At 44.6% G+C, this 15,345-nt stretch overlaps 1 protein-coding gene across 1 annotated transcript in view; it reads right to left on the bottom strand.

Annotated features, from left to right (window-relative positions):
* LOC135212120 (ras association domain-containing protein 4-like) overlaps positions 1–15,345 on the bottom strand; it is a 199,274-nt gene that overhangs the window by 86,459 nt on the left and 97,470 nt on the right. The window contains exon 4 of the mRNA XM_064245518.1: positions 6,231–6,306. Coding sequence (XP_064101588.1) covers positions 6,231–6,306 — 76 coding nt within the window. The remainder of the gene's footprint in view (positions 1–6,230; positions 6,307–15,345) is intronic.

Raw genomic sequence — 15,345 nt, forward strand, 5'->3', positions numbered from 1 at the left:
ATGACATGGCCACCACTCTCATTTCATGAGCTTTTACTTTACAAGAGGGAAAGGAATCATCTCTAATTAAAGAATGAGCTTCCAAGCTGAGGTCTCAGAGGAAGAATGCCCTGGCATTCTTCGACAGTGAATGTGAGGGGTTCTTGACCAAACACCACAAAGTACTTGAAGGTCTATATATTCCCTCTGTTCTGTGGAGGTAATACTTAATTGCTCTCACAGGACACACAGTTCTTTCCTTTTCACCTGGACCTACCAATTAAGACAGACTTTTAATAATAAAAGAACAAGGTCAGGGTTTTTAAAGTGACTCATCCTTTGCTAAAATCCCAGGGAAAAGGAGCAGACAGCAATTCCCTTGGGAGAAGCCTACTCTCTTATCTAATCCATGGATTTCACAGACCCCTTTTGCTGTTGCCAAGGCTACTAGAAAAAGTTTTTTCCTTGTTAAATCACTAATAGAAGGCCAGACAACCATTTAAGAACTACGTCTACTGTTTCATGGCATTGAAAGATTTAATAACATCTGACAAGTCCTGATTAGAGAAGTCTACTCCTCTGTGTCAAAAGACAAGAGCTTAACATGACCCTAGATCTTTTGACCGTGGAAGTAGACAGGCTCCTAGAGGTTTTGAGATATAGCAGGAAATATTTTTGCTACAGATGTCTTAGTAGATGAGGCACTGGGCGTTATGCACCAGGCTTGAAATATTGGCCACTTAGCTTGAAATACACTCTGTCAAAGGACTGCCAGAGTATATCAAGCTAAGTGGCCAATATTTCAAGCCTGATGCAGAAGGCACAGTGTCTTGAAAACCCCTACTTTTCAGAGTTTTCTGAAAGTTTGTAGCCCGTTAGAACCAGAGTAGACAACCCCTGATGACACCACCTAAAGTGGGGTTGTCTGAGTAGCTATGTTTTTGAAGTAGCAGTCTTGGAAAGTCTGTCAGGAGGTCTTAACAATAGGCTAAATCTTCTGGTGCCAGCTGGAAACCAGTTAAAAACAATCAAAAGATTGTAAATGCAAGAAATCTGTGGCATCTGACATCCGGTGCGTAGTCAAGGTGGAGGCAAGTTGAGAGGGTACACTTAAATCCAGTGACGTATCAGTCTCTCTTCCAACCCAAGATGAAATGTAAGAGGAGCGGCTAGAGGTGGGCAGTCAATGTTAAGAACTCAGGTTTGTTAGCTACGAAAAATACAAATTGATTAAAAATTTATTATTTGTTCATATACAGAACAAACCTTCAGTCTTAACAACAGGATAGAGTCATACTTGAACGGAGGTATGAGAATCCTGAACCGACTGGAGATTTGGCACATCCACTCATTCTTCTTGGAAATGAGATTGCTACAGAAGACAACCTAAGCCTTTGAGATATTAGATATTTGGATATCTAACGCTCAACCCACTGGGTTCAAATATAATGAAACATGGAAGTTCAGAAGAACTATGTATATCTGTTTAGCCAACAAACCATGTCAGACACAAGAAACTGGTTTGCCACCACTCCTCACTCCCCTTGTTAGAGAGAGGGAGAGAGGAGTTTAAGCTACTGAGAAGCACATTTGCATGTTGCATGGAACATGAAAAGTGCTGTAACAGCATGGCTGCAACACTCACCTGCATTAAGCCAGTTCTAGCGTATGATGTGTCTATTCTTCTAACTGCTTGCTGGAATGAAGAAAGGAGAAAGGGGAAATAAAAGAGGCCAGTCAACTCCCTCATTCCCTACTCCACACAATCATCTTAGGCAGTATACAAACTGTTCAACGGGGTCACTAAATGAGTCACTTGTTGAAAAGTCACCGCTGGACCCTAGGAAAACATGTCCAAGGATCTGTGGGCAACGCTCTTCATGCAGCAGAAAGTGAAAGGGGTTCGAGGCAGTCATGAACCAACATTAATATCCTGTGAACAGATGAGTACTTTAAAATGCCAGGGAGGAATACATATTCCTCTGGTGTCATATGCTTCTACATGCACCCACTTGGTGCGGGAACTTGATGATGAGGAAGCGGCTTGTCTAACCACCTAGTGTAGAAAACTGAAAGGGTGAGCTTGACGGGACACTGAAGCTTTCCAAACCTACCGTCAGAAGGAAAACTGCTCACAAAGTCAGTTTCCTAGGAGATGATTGATGCATGGGGTCGAAGGAGGTTGAGAGAGAATACTCAGTACCTGAGTAAGACCCCAACTCAGTAAGGTTTCATGCTCAGTACAAGAGTAAGGTCCCAAGTAGTTTCCTAGGTGAACAAGACTGCTCTAAGCTCTTGAACCACACCAAGGATTCTGAGGGTGAAGAGAGGTCCGCATCCTTCAGACAAACTAAACATAAGTAAACCTTGTAGCAACGCCAGTATCAACAGAAGAAAAAACCTGTTCTGAAAAACATCCAGAAGATCTTGTCTACTGAACAGGAACTCAGAGTGAAAAGAAACCCTTTTGATGTCATCAATCACAGCAGTAGATGGCTCATCTTGTATAAGGCTGATGAAGATCCTCTGAAGTTAATAGCCTTACATGTGAGTCACTGCTTTGCAGGAAAGATCTCCCATGAGAGATATTGGATCGACTCTATACATAAAGAGAACAAGATCCTAGTGATTGGAGGCATCTTTGCCCAAGAAACTGGTGAAGAAGGTTGTGCTAAGGAGGAATCTCTCACGTCTACTCAACATGGGGTTAAGGAGCAACTAGGCTTAACCAAAGACTTTGGAGCTTGCCAAAGGCAATTGCCCTTAAATCACCCCTCTGAATTGTTCTGTACTAATGACTCTCCTCCAAAGGTTGGGGTGCTCATCTGGAAGAGCCCCTGGCCTCAGGGGCATGGAGTGTACAGGACAACCAAGTCCACACAGAATTCATGAAGCAGAAAAACATGCCCAATAAACACAAGCTCCAACCAGCTAGGCAAGGCTAAGAACTCCAAAACTTACGCTAGGATAAGATGGAGAGATATGTTTGAACAATATAGGTTAGGCACAGGACCCAACAACTTAGGCTAGGCTAAGTCAGTATTGAAAGGTTCAAACTAGTTCACCCATTGTAGGCTAGGCTAGGATAGGCTTGCCTGAGAACAACCACTTAGGCTAGGCTACGATGAAAAAGTTAGGGCCAGACTAACTACACTAGGCCATGGTAAGAATGTAACCACTTGCTACACAAAAATTCAACCACTTAGGCTAAGCTAAGATGGAAGGGAAGGTTTGAACAAACTAGGCTAGGCTATGCTGGGCTAGGAACTCAACCACTTGCCAGGCTAAGAACTCAACTACTTTGACTAGGAAGATGTTAGGCTAGGCTAGGCTAAGAACTCAACACTTAGGCAAGGCAAAGATGGTCAAGACTAGTTCGACTAGCTAGCATAGGCCACGCAAAGAACTCGACCACTTAGGAGAGGCTAAGGTGGTTAAGGTAGTTTCAAACTAGGTAGGCTACATTAGGCTAGGCTAAGAACTCAACCACTTGCTAAGCAAAAATGGTTAAGGCATGTTCAACTAGGTAGGCTAGGCCAGGATGAGAACTTAACTTCTTGGGCTAGGTTAAGATGGTTAAGGCAGGTGCAACTAGCTAGGTTATACCAAGCTGAGAACTCAGCCTCTTAGGCTAGGATAAGATGGTTAAGGCATGTTCGACTAGCTAGGTTAGGTCAGGCTAAGAACTAACCCACTTGCTAAGCTAAGAGTTAAGTATATCTTAGTTTAACCAGACCACTGAGCTGATTAACAGCTCTCCTAGGGCTGGCCCGAAGGATTAGATATTTGTACATGGCTAGGAACCAACTGGTCACCTAGCAACGGGACCTACAGCTTATTGTGGGATCCGAACCACACTATATCGACAAATAAATTTCTATCACCAGAAATAAATTCCTCTGATTCCGTGTCGGCCGGGATTTGAACTTTGGACCACCAGATTGGCAGCCGAGCGCAAAAACCACTCGTCCAGTGAAGAACTTGCTAAGCTAAGAACTCAACCACTTGAGCTAGGCTAAGTTAGAAAGGCCAAAAGTTCCTCATCCTTCCTTTGCCTTGATGCCCTCTTGGTCTTGACTCTGAGTAGGTCTGAATCCCTCGTAGGAACAATTCAAATGCAAACAAACAATAAAACAAAAATTCTTTCTACCTGGGAAGGGTTGAAGTCTTGGGTGAACACAAAGACTTCCAATTCCTACAATGAAGGGCATATGGCTTGACTGAATGTAAACACTGACTTGACCTGGAGGCTGTAACAATTGAAGATCGATCTCATGTTGAAAACATGGAACATCTATCTGAAGCTGTGGGAATTCCCGCCAGTCTTCGCTGTGGTCAAATAGCATTGCACAGAAGTGCTGAATTGCCTTTGGGAGGTTGTCATCTCTTCCACCAGAAGGACTAGCTCACAAATGATGGACTAAGATCTTGAATTCACCTTTGACCAGGTAGAACCTGAGAAACGGTTGTGTGACGAATCATGTACACGGTCACAAAGCGAATCACATACATGGACATGCGACGAATCATGTACGCAGTCACGAAGCGAATCACATACATGGACATGTGACAAATCATGTATGCAGTTAAGCAACGAAACACGTACACGTTTGTGTGACATAACACGAACACGATCGTGCAATGAAACACGTACACGATCGGGCAATGAAACAGGTACACAATCGTGTGATGTAGAACGATGCACATGTGAACATCAGGGAGAAGATCACACACTTTGCCTAGAAGAGCCTTCACCCCTGAATCTGGAAGGCAAACAATGAAGCAGAACCTCCATCACATACACAGCCATATGACAAATTACTTACATGGTCATGTGATGTTGAATGATGCACATATGAGAAGATCAAGGGGAGAGAGGAACTGGCAATAAACCAAACCCTCTCCCACCTTGCTAGAGAGAGAATAGGACTTGCTTTTACTGGAATATATTTAGAAAAATAGAAAGGATGCTCATTTACACATTCCACACTTCCACATTTCATTTGGCTACGGTTTCTGTGGAACACTTTCATTTACTTATCTGTGAGACATTTCACTAATTTACAGATTTTTCTTTGGGCAGTATCTCTAAAATCATCCCTAACTTTTTTTTGTAGAGCAACCCTGTATTCACTAATTACTGTATTTTTTATATGTATACTGTTTAGAGAGAGAGGAGAGAGAGAGAGAGAGAGAGAGAGAGAGAGAGAGAGAGAGAGACTGGATTTCACATTGAAGTCAAAGCACAGCAAAAATGATTCTGTAATTTAAACAATGTTTCATTGACATTTTGCTTTTATTCATAAAAAGCACTAAAGGTTATGTATATATTGTTTGAGAGAGAGAGAGAGAGAGAGAGAGAGAGAGAGAGGAGAGAGGAGAGAGAGAAGGAGGAAGAGAGAGACGAGAGAGAAGATTCGAGGAGAGATGGAGAGAGAATTGAAGTGTTTAAACATTAACTTGCTGGGGATGAGAATTCAGAGGCAATTGAACTATATTAGGGAGGAGAATGTTGAGAGTTGCCCTTATACATATATGAAATTCGGATTTTAAATATTTTTTTTAGTGATTAGAGATGAAACATCATCAGTGATAAAATAAGGAAAATAATTTGAGTAGCAGCACACACCAAAATGACTAAGGTCAGCAATTAGCAAGCCACACCATCAACCTTATGAATTGACACTCTACTCTCAACAAAATATTTTTGGTTTTTAGAATTTTGGATAAAGGCTTGTGTATCTGTATTACAAGAGGCAATTATAAGCATTTTTAGAGGGGATGGGGGAGCCTTTGGTGTTTGAACTATCAAAACAGGCAGTTATAAGAGATTTTAGAGGGGGTGTAAAGTATTTTCAGGTTTTAGCTGTTCGCAGGTGATTGTGGTCCTTATCCCTTGTGAATACTGAGTATTGACTTTATTCTTAACCTAACAATTTCAAACTGCACAATCACAATAAAACCTAAAAAGCTAATGGTGAGAAGCACCAACAAGGAACAACACTTGCAAGGGGGAAAAAATTCAACCTGGAAATGAAATATTTGGGAGTTGTCACGAAGATCCTTTAAAGAAACAACAGCATGACAGTAATAGAAAAAATTACTGACATTTATTATATTTCTGAAATTTATATTAACAAACACACTGTACTATACTATAAAAGTTTGGAAAAAATACAAGCCTAAATGGCAATCAAGTTTTAAACACTAGAAAAAAAGGGATACTAATTTAAAGTAAAAAGTCAATTTACCTCTCTGCTTTTAAGCTCTCCAGGTTTTCCTTCATAGTATTGATTGTAGGCTTTTAACTTGCCTTCTAGATGAGACCTGTAATAGAAAAAAATTTATATGGTTTATTTCCTTCAAATATAGACCAACTAAAACAATTTTACACCCAAGAAACTAAAACAGTACTGCACCTCACGTCTATTACGTAATAACCACACTACTTTTCCTTCTAAGTGAATCTTGTGGATTAAAGGATGAAAGTTTGAACAATGAATTTTACTATTCAATGATGACTATAACATTTCCATACAATTACTGTGCCAAATTTTAAAGTGCTTTCCTAAGCTTTGTTGCATTTATTTATTAATCAACTCTAATTTCATGAGCCCAACCAGCAAAGCTACCGGAAACAATTTACCAGCCATCTTATCTCAGATATGAAATGAATTATCTTCGTGCTCTTCTGTCCTATGCTCTCCCTGCCTAAACTCTTAATAGGTCTAAGTCTTCATCCTTCCACTTTTTTTTTCCTTCACCCTTCCCATAGGTCTTTGCCCTGACACTTCCACTGCTTTTCTGATCCACTGTTTCTCATCCCTTTTCTATCACATGTCCAAACAAACTCAACTTTTAAATAAATCTGTCATTTCTCCAGCTTCTACATTGCACATTTGTCCACCAACTCCTACATAATTCAATATTCCCAAAGAACTTTGGCCATGAATCTTATGCTTTGGCTGCACCTTTTCAGGATCTCCATTTCCCTTGTCAGTGGGCCCGGTTCAAGCTGCATCGAGTAACACAGGCATTATTTACCAATTGTAGTCTATTAATGAGCCTTTTTTTCACCAGTAATCTAGCTCTCTATCCATTCCATCCATGTTGCTGCAATTCTTTTCATTGCTCTCTCAACCCCTGTATTACAGGCTAGTGCAACCCCAATGTAACAATATTCTATGTATCTCTACTGTAACATACCCATCTTTAACAACATGATTTTTGTTTGTTTGTTTGTATTGTATTTTTACGTTGCATGGAACCAGTGGTTATTCAGCAATGGGACCAACGGCTTTACGCGACTTCCAAACCACATCGAGAGTGAATTTCTATCACCAGAAATACACATCTCTCACCCTTCAGTGGAATGCCCAAGAATCAAACTTGCAGCCACTGAGGTGGCAGGCCAACACTAACAACATAGTTCTCAGTCCCCACTTTTTTCTTTTTTTTTTTTAACTACATTTAGGGCACCAAAGCTCTTTTACTCCATGTATATTTTTTAATCTGAATACTTTTTATGACCCCAACCATTTAATTTGGCATATTATAGTACATTAACCACCACATGACCTTTCTCTTGATTGTCCTTTTTCCTTGGCCCCCTGTCTGGTTACCTGAAGCTTTGCTTTGTTAATGATAATTTTCAATTTTTTATAATCTATTCAACTCTATCTTTTAAAACTAGATATTTCCACATTTTTTCCCTCACATTATGATATAACCATGTTATCAACCTAAATCAGCTCCTATGGGCCTTCTTTCTTACACTAACTTGTACGTATATACCTTCTTCCGTTATCATGACAAACAGCAAGAGGTTCAGTTTTTACTCTTGAGGGACACCAACTAACATCAACAATGAATTCTTCTGATTCACCTACCACTTTTCACCTGACATCTAGTTTATGAGTCTTTCTGGTACCTTCTGCCTTTGTACTGCACATTCACTATGTATAAATGTCTCAAGATCCCCAAATAAGAAGTGCAGTATAATGCATTCCTACTTGTTTGGTACTTTACCCATAGATGTCTCTATACAGATTCCTCCTTGTTATGTCATTTTTGTAAGTGCAAGATAATTTATCTAACTCTGCAGCACTAGATATCTTTCAAACCCAGCATGGGGAATCTCATATAGTAGTTATGTTCAGATCCCATATCAACTACCTCACAGACTATCATTCTGTCGATTCTACCTTGTGTAATAGAATATGATTCCTTGTATAATCTCATGTGCATTGTACAGAGCTGTTTAAATGCTAATGTGTTTGCATCTCTCTCTCCCTCTTGTCTTGGTACAGTGTATGCTCAGCAATGAAGATGCTAGTGGAAGATTATCTTTAATTACATACTGATCTACAACCTTGATATTTCCACAGTATTATTGACAACATGGACGGGATTTTTATTGATTTTAACCAATTTCCTTTGCCTTTCCGACAGCAAATTTTCAGTATTTTCATAGCATGATCAAGTAGTCTTGGCTGTAATTTGTATTTTTCATAGCTACAAACCTGAGGTCTTAACAATAGGATAATTTTTAGCGCCTAGCTGGATCCGGTTAAAAAGCAGATGGAAGCAAGGAATCTTGTGATATCTGGCAGCACATGCGTAGATCGAGTGAAGAGTGGTCAAGTAGATCGGGTGAAGAGTGGTCAAGGGCCACGCATCTACGCCAGTCTTTCCCAACTCAGGATGACTTAACAAATAGAGGGACAGCTAGAGGTGGGCAGTATAACCTTAAGACCTCAGGTTTGTAGCTATGAAAAATACAAAAAATACAAATTGCCTTTGAAAATTTGTCATTTGTTCATACGTGAACAAACATTTGGTCTTAACAATAGGATAGACTCATACTTGGAGGGAGGTATAAGACATCCTAGACCGGCTGGGGGCCTACCAACCAGTCCAGCTCTCAAAAGAAATAGTTCTTGGAGAGGGACTAAAGCCCGTTGAGAAGCTAGATGAACTGATATCTAACCACTCAGAACCTGAGTGAACTAAAATGATATATGGGATAATCATTGTATAGGAAACCAAAAAGAAACTTTGACTGTCCAATAACAAACCAAGACACTAGGGTTTGTATTACTCCCGACTCCTCCTTGCGAAGGAGTGGAGCCTATGCTACCAAATAGTGGGTCAGATATTGTATATTGCATGACCACACTACCAGTATGACTACCTTACTCACCTGTGTCAGACCAGTCCAGCAAATGAAGTGCCTATTCCTTAAACCGCCCGAAGGAAGAAGGAAAGGTACAAGAGAAAGGAGGAGACCAGCAAACTCACTCATTCTCTCATCCACACAGTCATCTTAGGTAAGATACAAAGGTGCCCTGTTAAGGGCAACTATGAGTTACACAACCTGTTGGGCAGCCACCACAGGACCCAGGGAAAACGTGTCCATAGATCTGTGGGCAACATCCTTAAGATAGAAAGAAGCAAACATGGACTGGCGTAACCAAGTACCAGCGATCAGCCCTCTATGTACAGCCAAGTTCTTTTTGAAAGCCAGAGAGGGACCAAAACCTCTAATGTCAAGTATACCTGTCTGATGGCTTCCCGTATCCAAAAAGAGATAGTATTCTTAGACACTTCTTTCTTTGTACGGCCTGTGCTAACAAAAAGTCTGCGGCAGCCTGGTCTAAGGTGCCGGGTCCTTTTAAGATAGTAACGCAGGGCCCAGACAGGGCACAACAAAAGCTCTTGAGCATCACCACCCACAAAGTCAGTCAGTGATGGAATGGAAAACGAAGTGAACCTGTCATCATGCACCGAGGGATTTTGAATCTTGGCCACGAATTCCAGGACAAATTTGAAGGACACAGACTTCCAACCCCTGGTGTGCTTCACCTCATAACTCAGACCATGGAGCTCTCCTACCCTCTTGGAAGATGCCAAAGCCAAAAGGAAAACTGTCTTGAACGTCAGGTTCCTGTCAGATAAGCGATGCAAGGGCTCATAAGGACTCTTAGTTAAGCTCTTAAGCACCAAGGAAACATCCCACGTTGGAGGCTTGAGCTCTCTAGGAGAACTCGACTGCTCAAACCCCTTAACTAGCAGGGAAAGTTCCCAGGAAGAGGAGATGTTGATACCCTTAAGGCGTAACACCAAACTCAGTGCTGCCCTGTAGCCTTTAATAGCAGAAACAGACAAACGTTTCTCGTCTCTGATGAAGGTAAAAAAGTCTGCTATTTGCTGAATAGAGGTCGTGAGTGGAGAAAAACCCTGATTACGACACCAATCACAGTAGATCAACCATTTGCCTTGGTAAACTGCGGAGGTTGACTTCCTAAGACTGCTGTTCTGAGAAAAGCCTCTCACTTGGAGGAGATACGTGATAGCCTCCAACCGTGAAGAGACAGGGATTCTACTGACTGGTGGAACCTTTCCGCATGGGGCTGACACAGAAGATGCCGCCAAGGGGGAATCTCCCTCGGAACCTCTGACAACAACGACAGCAGATCTGGAAACCATTCTGCCCGAGGCCACAGAGGGGCTACCAAAGTCATCGTGAAACCCTGTGAACTCATCAGACTGTTCAGAACCTGATGGATCAAACAAAATGGAGGGAAGGCATACACCTCCAGGTTGTCCCAGGGATGTTGGAATGCGTCTTCTGCCAATGCTAAAGGATCTGGAACCACTGAACACAACACCTCCAGCTTCCTGTTGTAGCGTGTCACGAAAAGGTCCAGCAAGGGTCTCTCCCATATCGTTGGGATCTGATCCCAACGACTGAGTTTGTCTGCGACCACGTTCCGTTTTCCTGGGATATACCTGGCTGAGAGCTCTACCGAACTGCTGATTGCCCACTGGTGAAGCTCGACGGTCAAGGCGTGAAGTTGCTGAGAAACCAGGCCTCCCTGTTTGTTCACATAGGCTACCACAGTGGTTTTGTCCGACATGAGTACGACAGAATGACCCTCTACCTTCCCCCGAAACTCCTTCAGACCCAGGAAAGCCACCTTCAACTCCATGATGTTGATATGTTGCTGCTTGTCCTCCAAACTCCAAACGGCTGAAGCGATGAGGCCGCCTATGTGCGCGCCCCAACTTGCGAGGGAGGCGTCCGAGAACAGAAGGAAGTCCGGTGGAAGAGAACGCAGAGGGACACCCTTCAACAGATTCAGGTCATCCAACCACCAACGAAGGTCTTTTCTCACTTCCAGAGACAGAGGAACCATAAACAGGGGGGGAGTCCCCTGCCGGAGACCAGAATTCTCCCAGTCTCCATTGCAGAGACCGAAGATGAAGACGCCCATGGGGGACCAGCTTCTCCAGGGAAGGTAACACTCCCAGAAGAACCTGCCACTGATGAGCTGACTGATGTGACTTTGACAGGAAGTTGCGCGCTACAGCCCACAATCTCTGATCTGACGGGAAAACTTTTGCCACTGTCGTATCGATGACCATGCCCACGTAGAGAATCCTTTAAGTGGGTACGAGGTTTGACTTTTCCTGGTTGACCACAATGCCCAGATCCAGACAGAACCGAAGAAGATGATCCCTGTCTTGCAGCAGCTTCTCCCTGGAAACTGCCAAGACTAACCAATCGTCGAGGTACCTCAGCAAACGGATCCCGAGCATGGGCCCAACTTGACACGAGAGATAAGACCCTTGTGAACACTTGAGGGGCTGTTGTCAGCCCGAAGCATAAGACTTTGAACTCGAAGATCTTGTCCGCAAGAGAGAAGCGAAGGAACTTCCTGGACATGGGATGAACAGGGATTTGGAAGTATGCGTCCCTTAAGTCTATTGACAGCATGAAGTCGCCTTCCCTCATGGCTGCCAACACCGAGCGCGGGGTCTCCATCTTGAACCGTGTCTTCCTGATGAAGCGATTCAAGGTGGATAAGTCGATCACAGGCCTCCATCCTCCCGACACCTTGGGCACCAAGAAGATGTAACTGAAAAACCCCGGGGACGGACGCACTACCTCTATCGCATCCTTGTCTAGCATTTTCTGCACTTCGTCCCGAAGATCCAAGAACTTCAGAGAATCTGGAGGATACACCTTCCTGAGCTGTGGCTTGTCCGACAGAGGAGGAGAGAAGTCGAATGGTAGCAGGTATCCCACCCGAAGGACATCTACCACCCACTTCTCTGCCCCATAACTCTGCCACTTGGCCCAATGGCCAGCCAGGCGGCCCCCCCCACCCGTGGCTCAGGAGAGGGAGAGGCACCTAACCTACCAATGGCCCCCTTGACCTCTGCAAAGGAACGAGAGCGAAAGGGGCGTTGATCTTGAGACTTAGGCTGTGTTGAACGGGAAGGCCCTTCCAAACTCGAGGACCGGGTGAGGAGGAGCCGGACGTCTCCGAGGACGAGACTCTGCCTTAGACACGGACTGGTGCACCAGTCGGTCTTTGGTGTCAGCCCGGCGCCAGTCTATCGTATTTTCGAGTTCTGTCCGAGGAAACAAAAATTGAGACTCCAACAGATCTCCGTTCCTCAATGCCAGCAAAGACTCTGTGTCGAGCGATCTCTCTATCCTAATCAGAAGAAGATTAGCCCATAAATTGGCACTGAGGTGAGCCAAATATGAAAACGCCTTGCCCCGGACTGCAACAGACTGACAAGTGATACGGCACTCACCAACCTTTCAGGAGATCTGTCAGAAGCTACCTTGGCAATAACCACAGACCGGAGGTCTAGCCAGGAAACCGTCTGCAACATGGAGGCTGCCGTAGATTCCAAAGCTGAGGCATCTTGCGGAGACAAGGACAGAGCCACCGACCTCACCTGTTCCAAAGTCAAACCCGACTTCAGGCGAATGACGTCTGGGTTCAGGTGGCGTAACAACAAAACTGCAGAGCTCATAGCATAGTACTTCCTATGCCTCATGAGAGGCAGGGGTAGTAGTTTGGTAGAGCCCCTAGAGCGAAGAGAACCGTCCCGGTCATAAACAGAGGCGTTAACCTTCTGCAAGACCGACTGAACGTGCCCCGACAAAGGAAGCCGAAGAGATGATTTGGGGTCCCATGTAGCTCCCACCAAGGCTTCCAAGCAAGAATGAGTGTAAGACGACCGAGCCTGAGTCCTACTTTCCAAATTGTTAAACCCACGAATGAGATCAACAACTTCCGAAAAGGAAGACAGAAACTCCTGCATGTCTCCCTCCTCCTGCTCCGGCACTGGAGACCAACGACGAGAAGGGTGTGTAGGCTCATCTAATGCACCTTCTCCATCACAATTAACAGAAGGGTTAGCAGCCAAACAGTCCGAAACCCCTACTAACCTGTCTGGGCTGGGTCCAAGTGTCAGCTTCCGAGACAGACCCACTGTAACACTAGGCACATCACTTACCTCAACAGATGACTCCACATGTCCATGAATGGTCGTGGGCGTGGCGGCCGTTCGTATGTGAGATGGGGGGGAAACTCGAGCACTTGAGATAGATGGAGAATCCCTTAGAGTCAAACTCTTGGAAGCACCAGTGAGAGAGGCAGGCACACTCCAGTTGCGCCAACTCCGTGCTCACTACCTTCGACCTCTTGACAGGCGCCTTCAGATCTTTACGGCAACAAATAGGCCTTGGAGAAGAAGGAACATCAACATTACGTGCACAGGCAGGGGAGGTAGCAACACGCTCGCGATGTGCAAGGATGGAGGGGGGTGGGGAGGTTGCACGTTCGAGATACGAGGCAGAGGATGAAGCAACCCCTGCAGCACGCACACCACTAACACTGCCCGAAACCACAGCACTCTCGGGAACACGTCCGCGATGTTCCTCCCTCGAAGGTGAAGGAAGGGCAAAGTCCTTAGCCTTCCAACGCTAGATACGCCAACGAGGCGTAGAGGGGGAAGAGGGAGAGGAAGACAGCACTAGTTTCTTATGCGCACTCTTCTCGGAAGGCGGGGACGAAGCAACACGTTTCCTACCAGTCCTCCCAACCGATAAGGCAGCCAACTTCACATCCAATACAGAGTCCCATCTCTGAAGCACTGCCTGGCATATGACCTCAGACTGATGTGCCAGAGAAGGCTTCGAAGACAAGGAAGAGAGATGTTGCGAACTGGGCGGCAGTGATGACGTCACGGCTAAGCAAGGCGGATCAGAGGGGAAGACTGGGAGAGACGTCATCGATGAGAGTGACATCACAAGTAGCAGTGACGTCACGGCTTCCCCTTGGTGCGAGAGGGAAAGAGACGCCACTGGCGGAGGAATACACAAAGATGAACCCCGTGATGTCATCAACAGGGCTGACACTGCAGCGTCACTCCGACTCGAAGCAGTGGTAGACACTGGTGGAGCAATACAAGATGGCCAACTGCTGCTACCCACGAAGATGAGGCCAGGAGGAGGGGGGGATGGCCTGGCCAGACAGGGAAGGGGGGGTGAGAGCCTCAACAAAATGTGCTAGCAACCCCTCCAAGGACAGGGTACCCCCATCCCAAGCGTCTTCCAAATCGCCGCCATTTTGGATGCCTCCGACCCTGGTAGAGAAGAGAATGATGAAAAAGCCTCACCCTTCTCGGGAACCGAAAAAGCTCCAGAGGAAGAGGGGGCTACATTACAAATATTACCCTGGCGACCTCCCGATACTTCCAAAGTCGAATCAATGGAAGAAAAGGAAGGAGATGCAGGGACAATGCTACTATGGGGGTTGACTACTGTGGAAGACGAAACATCGGGAATAGGATAAAGCCCTCCCAAGTAGGAAGAGTCAAGACTCTCCGATGTTCCCTCTTGCCATAAAACTTCCTCCACTGCTCCTTAGGCCGTGCCCGGCATTCCGTGCAAGGATTCGTAATAGTACAAAAATTCGAACGACACCTACTGCATGTGATGTGAGGGTCAGTCTCTGCCAAAGCCAAAAAAACGAGAACATGGAAAAGCTGGAACTCTGGGACACATATGCTTATGCTGAGAAGGAGCAGAAGCAGCCATAATACCAGGTAAAACCACACACACACACTAGAAGAAACGAAATGGGCAATGAACCGGGAAAAGGCCAAGAGAGGTAAACACAACTCTCGCCCAGGCGGTCAAAGAAAAGACTGGTGTAGATGCGTGGCCCTTGACCACTCTTCACCCGATCTACGCATGCGTTGCCAGATATCACAAGATTCCTTGCTTTCATCTGCTTTTTAACAGGATCCAGCTAGGCGCTAGAAATTATCCTATTGTTAAGACCAAAGGTTTGTTCGCGTATGAACAATTGAACTTTACAGTATACATCCCATTTTCCAATGTATGCCATTCCTATAAGGGTCTTTTCCCAATCTACTTATCTTTTCCTTTATCAAGTTTTCATACACAGTATTCTTAGGAGCTCATATACTACCAGTTTCCTGATGGTTATATCAATTCACTTGTTATCCCAGATGGCTCAAGAGTTTCTCTATCTT

Source organism: Macrobrachium nipponense, chromosome 40 (assembly GCF_015104395.2).
Source record: "Macrobrachium nipponense isolate FS-2020 chromosome 40, ASM1510439v2, whole genome shotgun sequence".
Lineage (NCBI taxonomy): Eukaryota > Metazoa > Arthropoda > Malacostraca > Decapoda > Palaemonidae > Macrobrachium > Macrobrachium nipponense.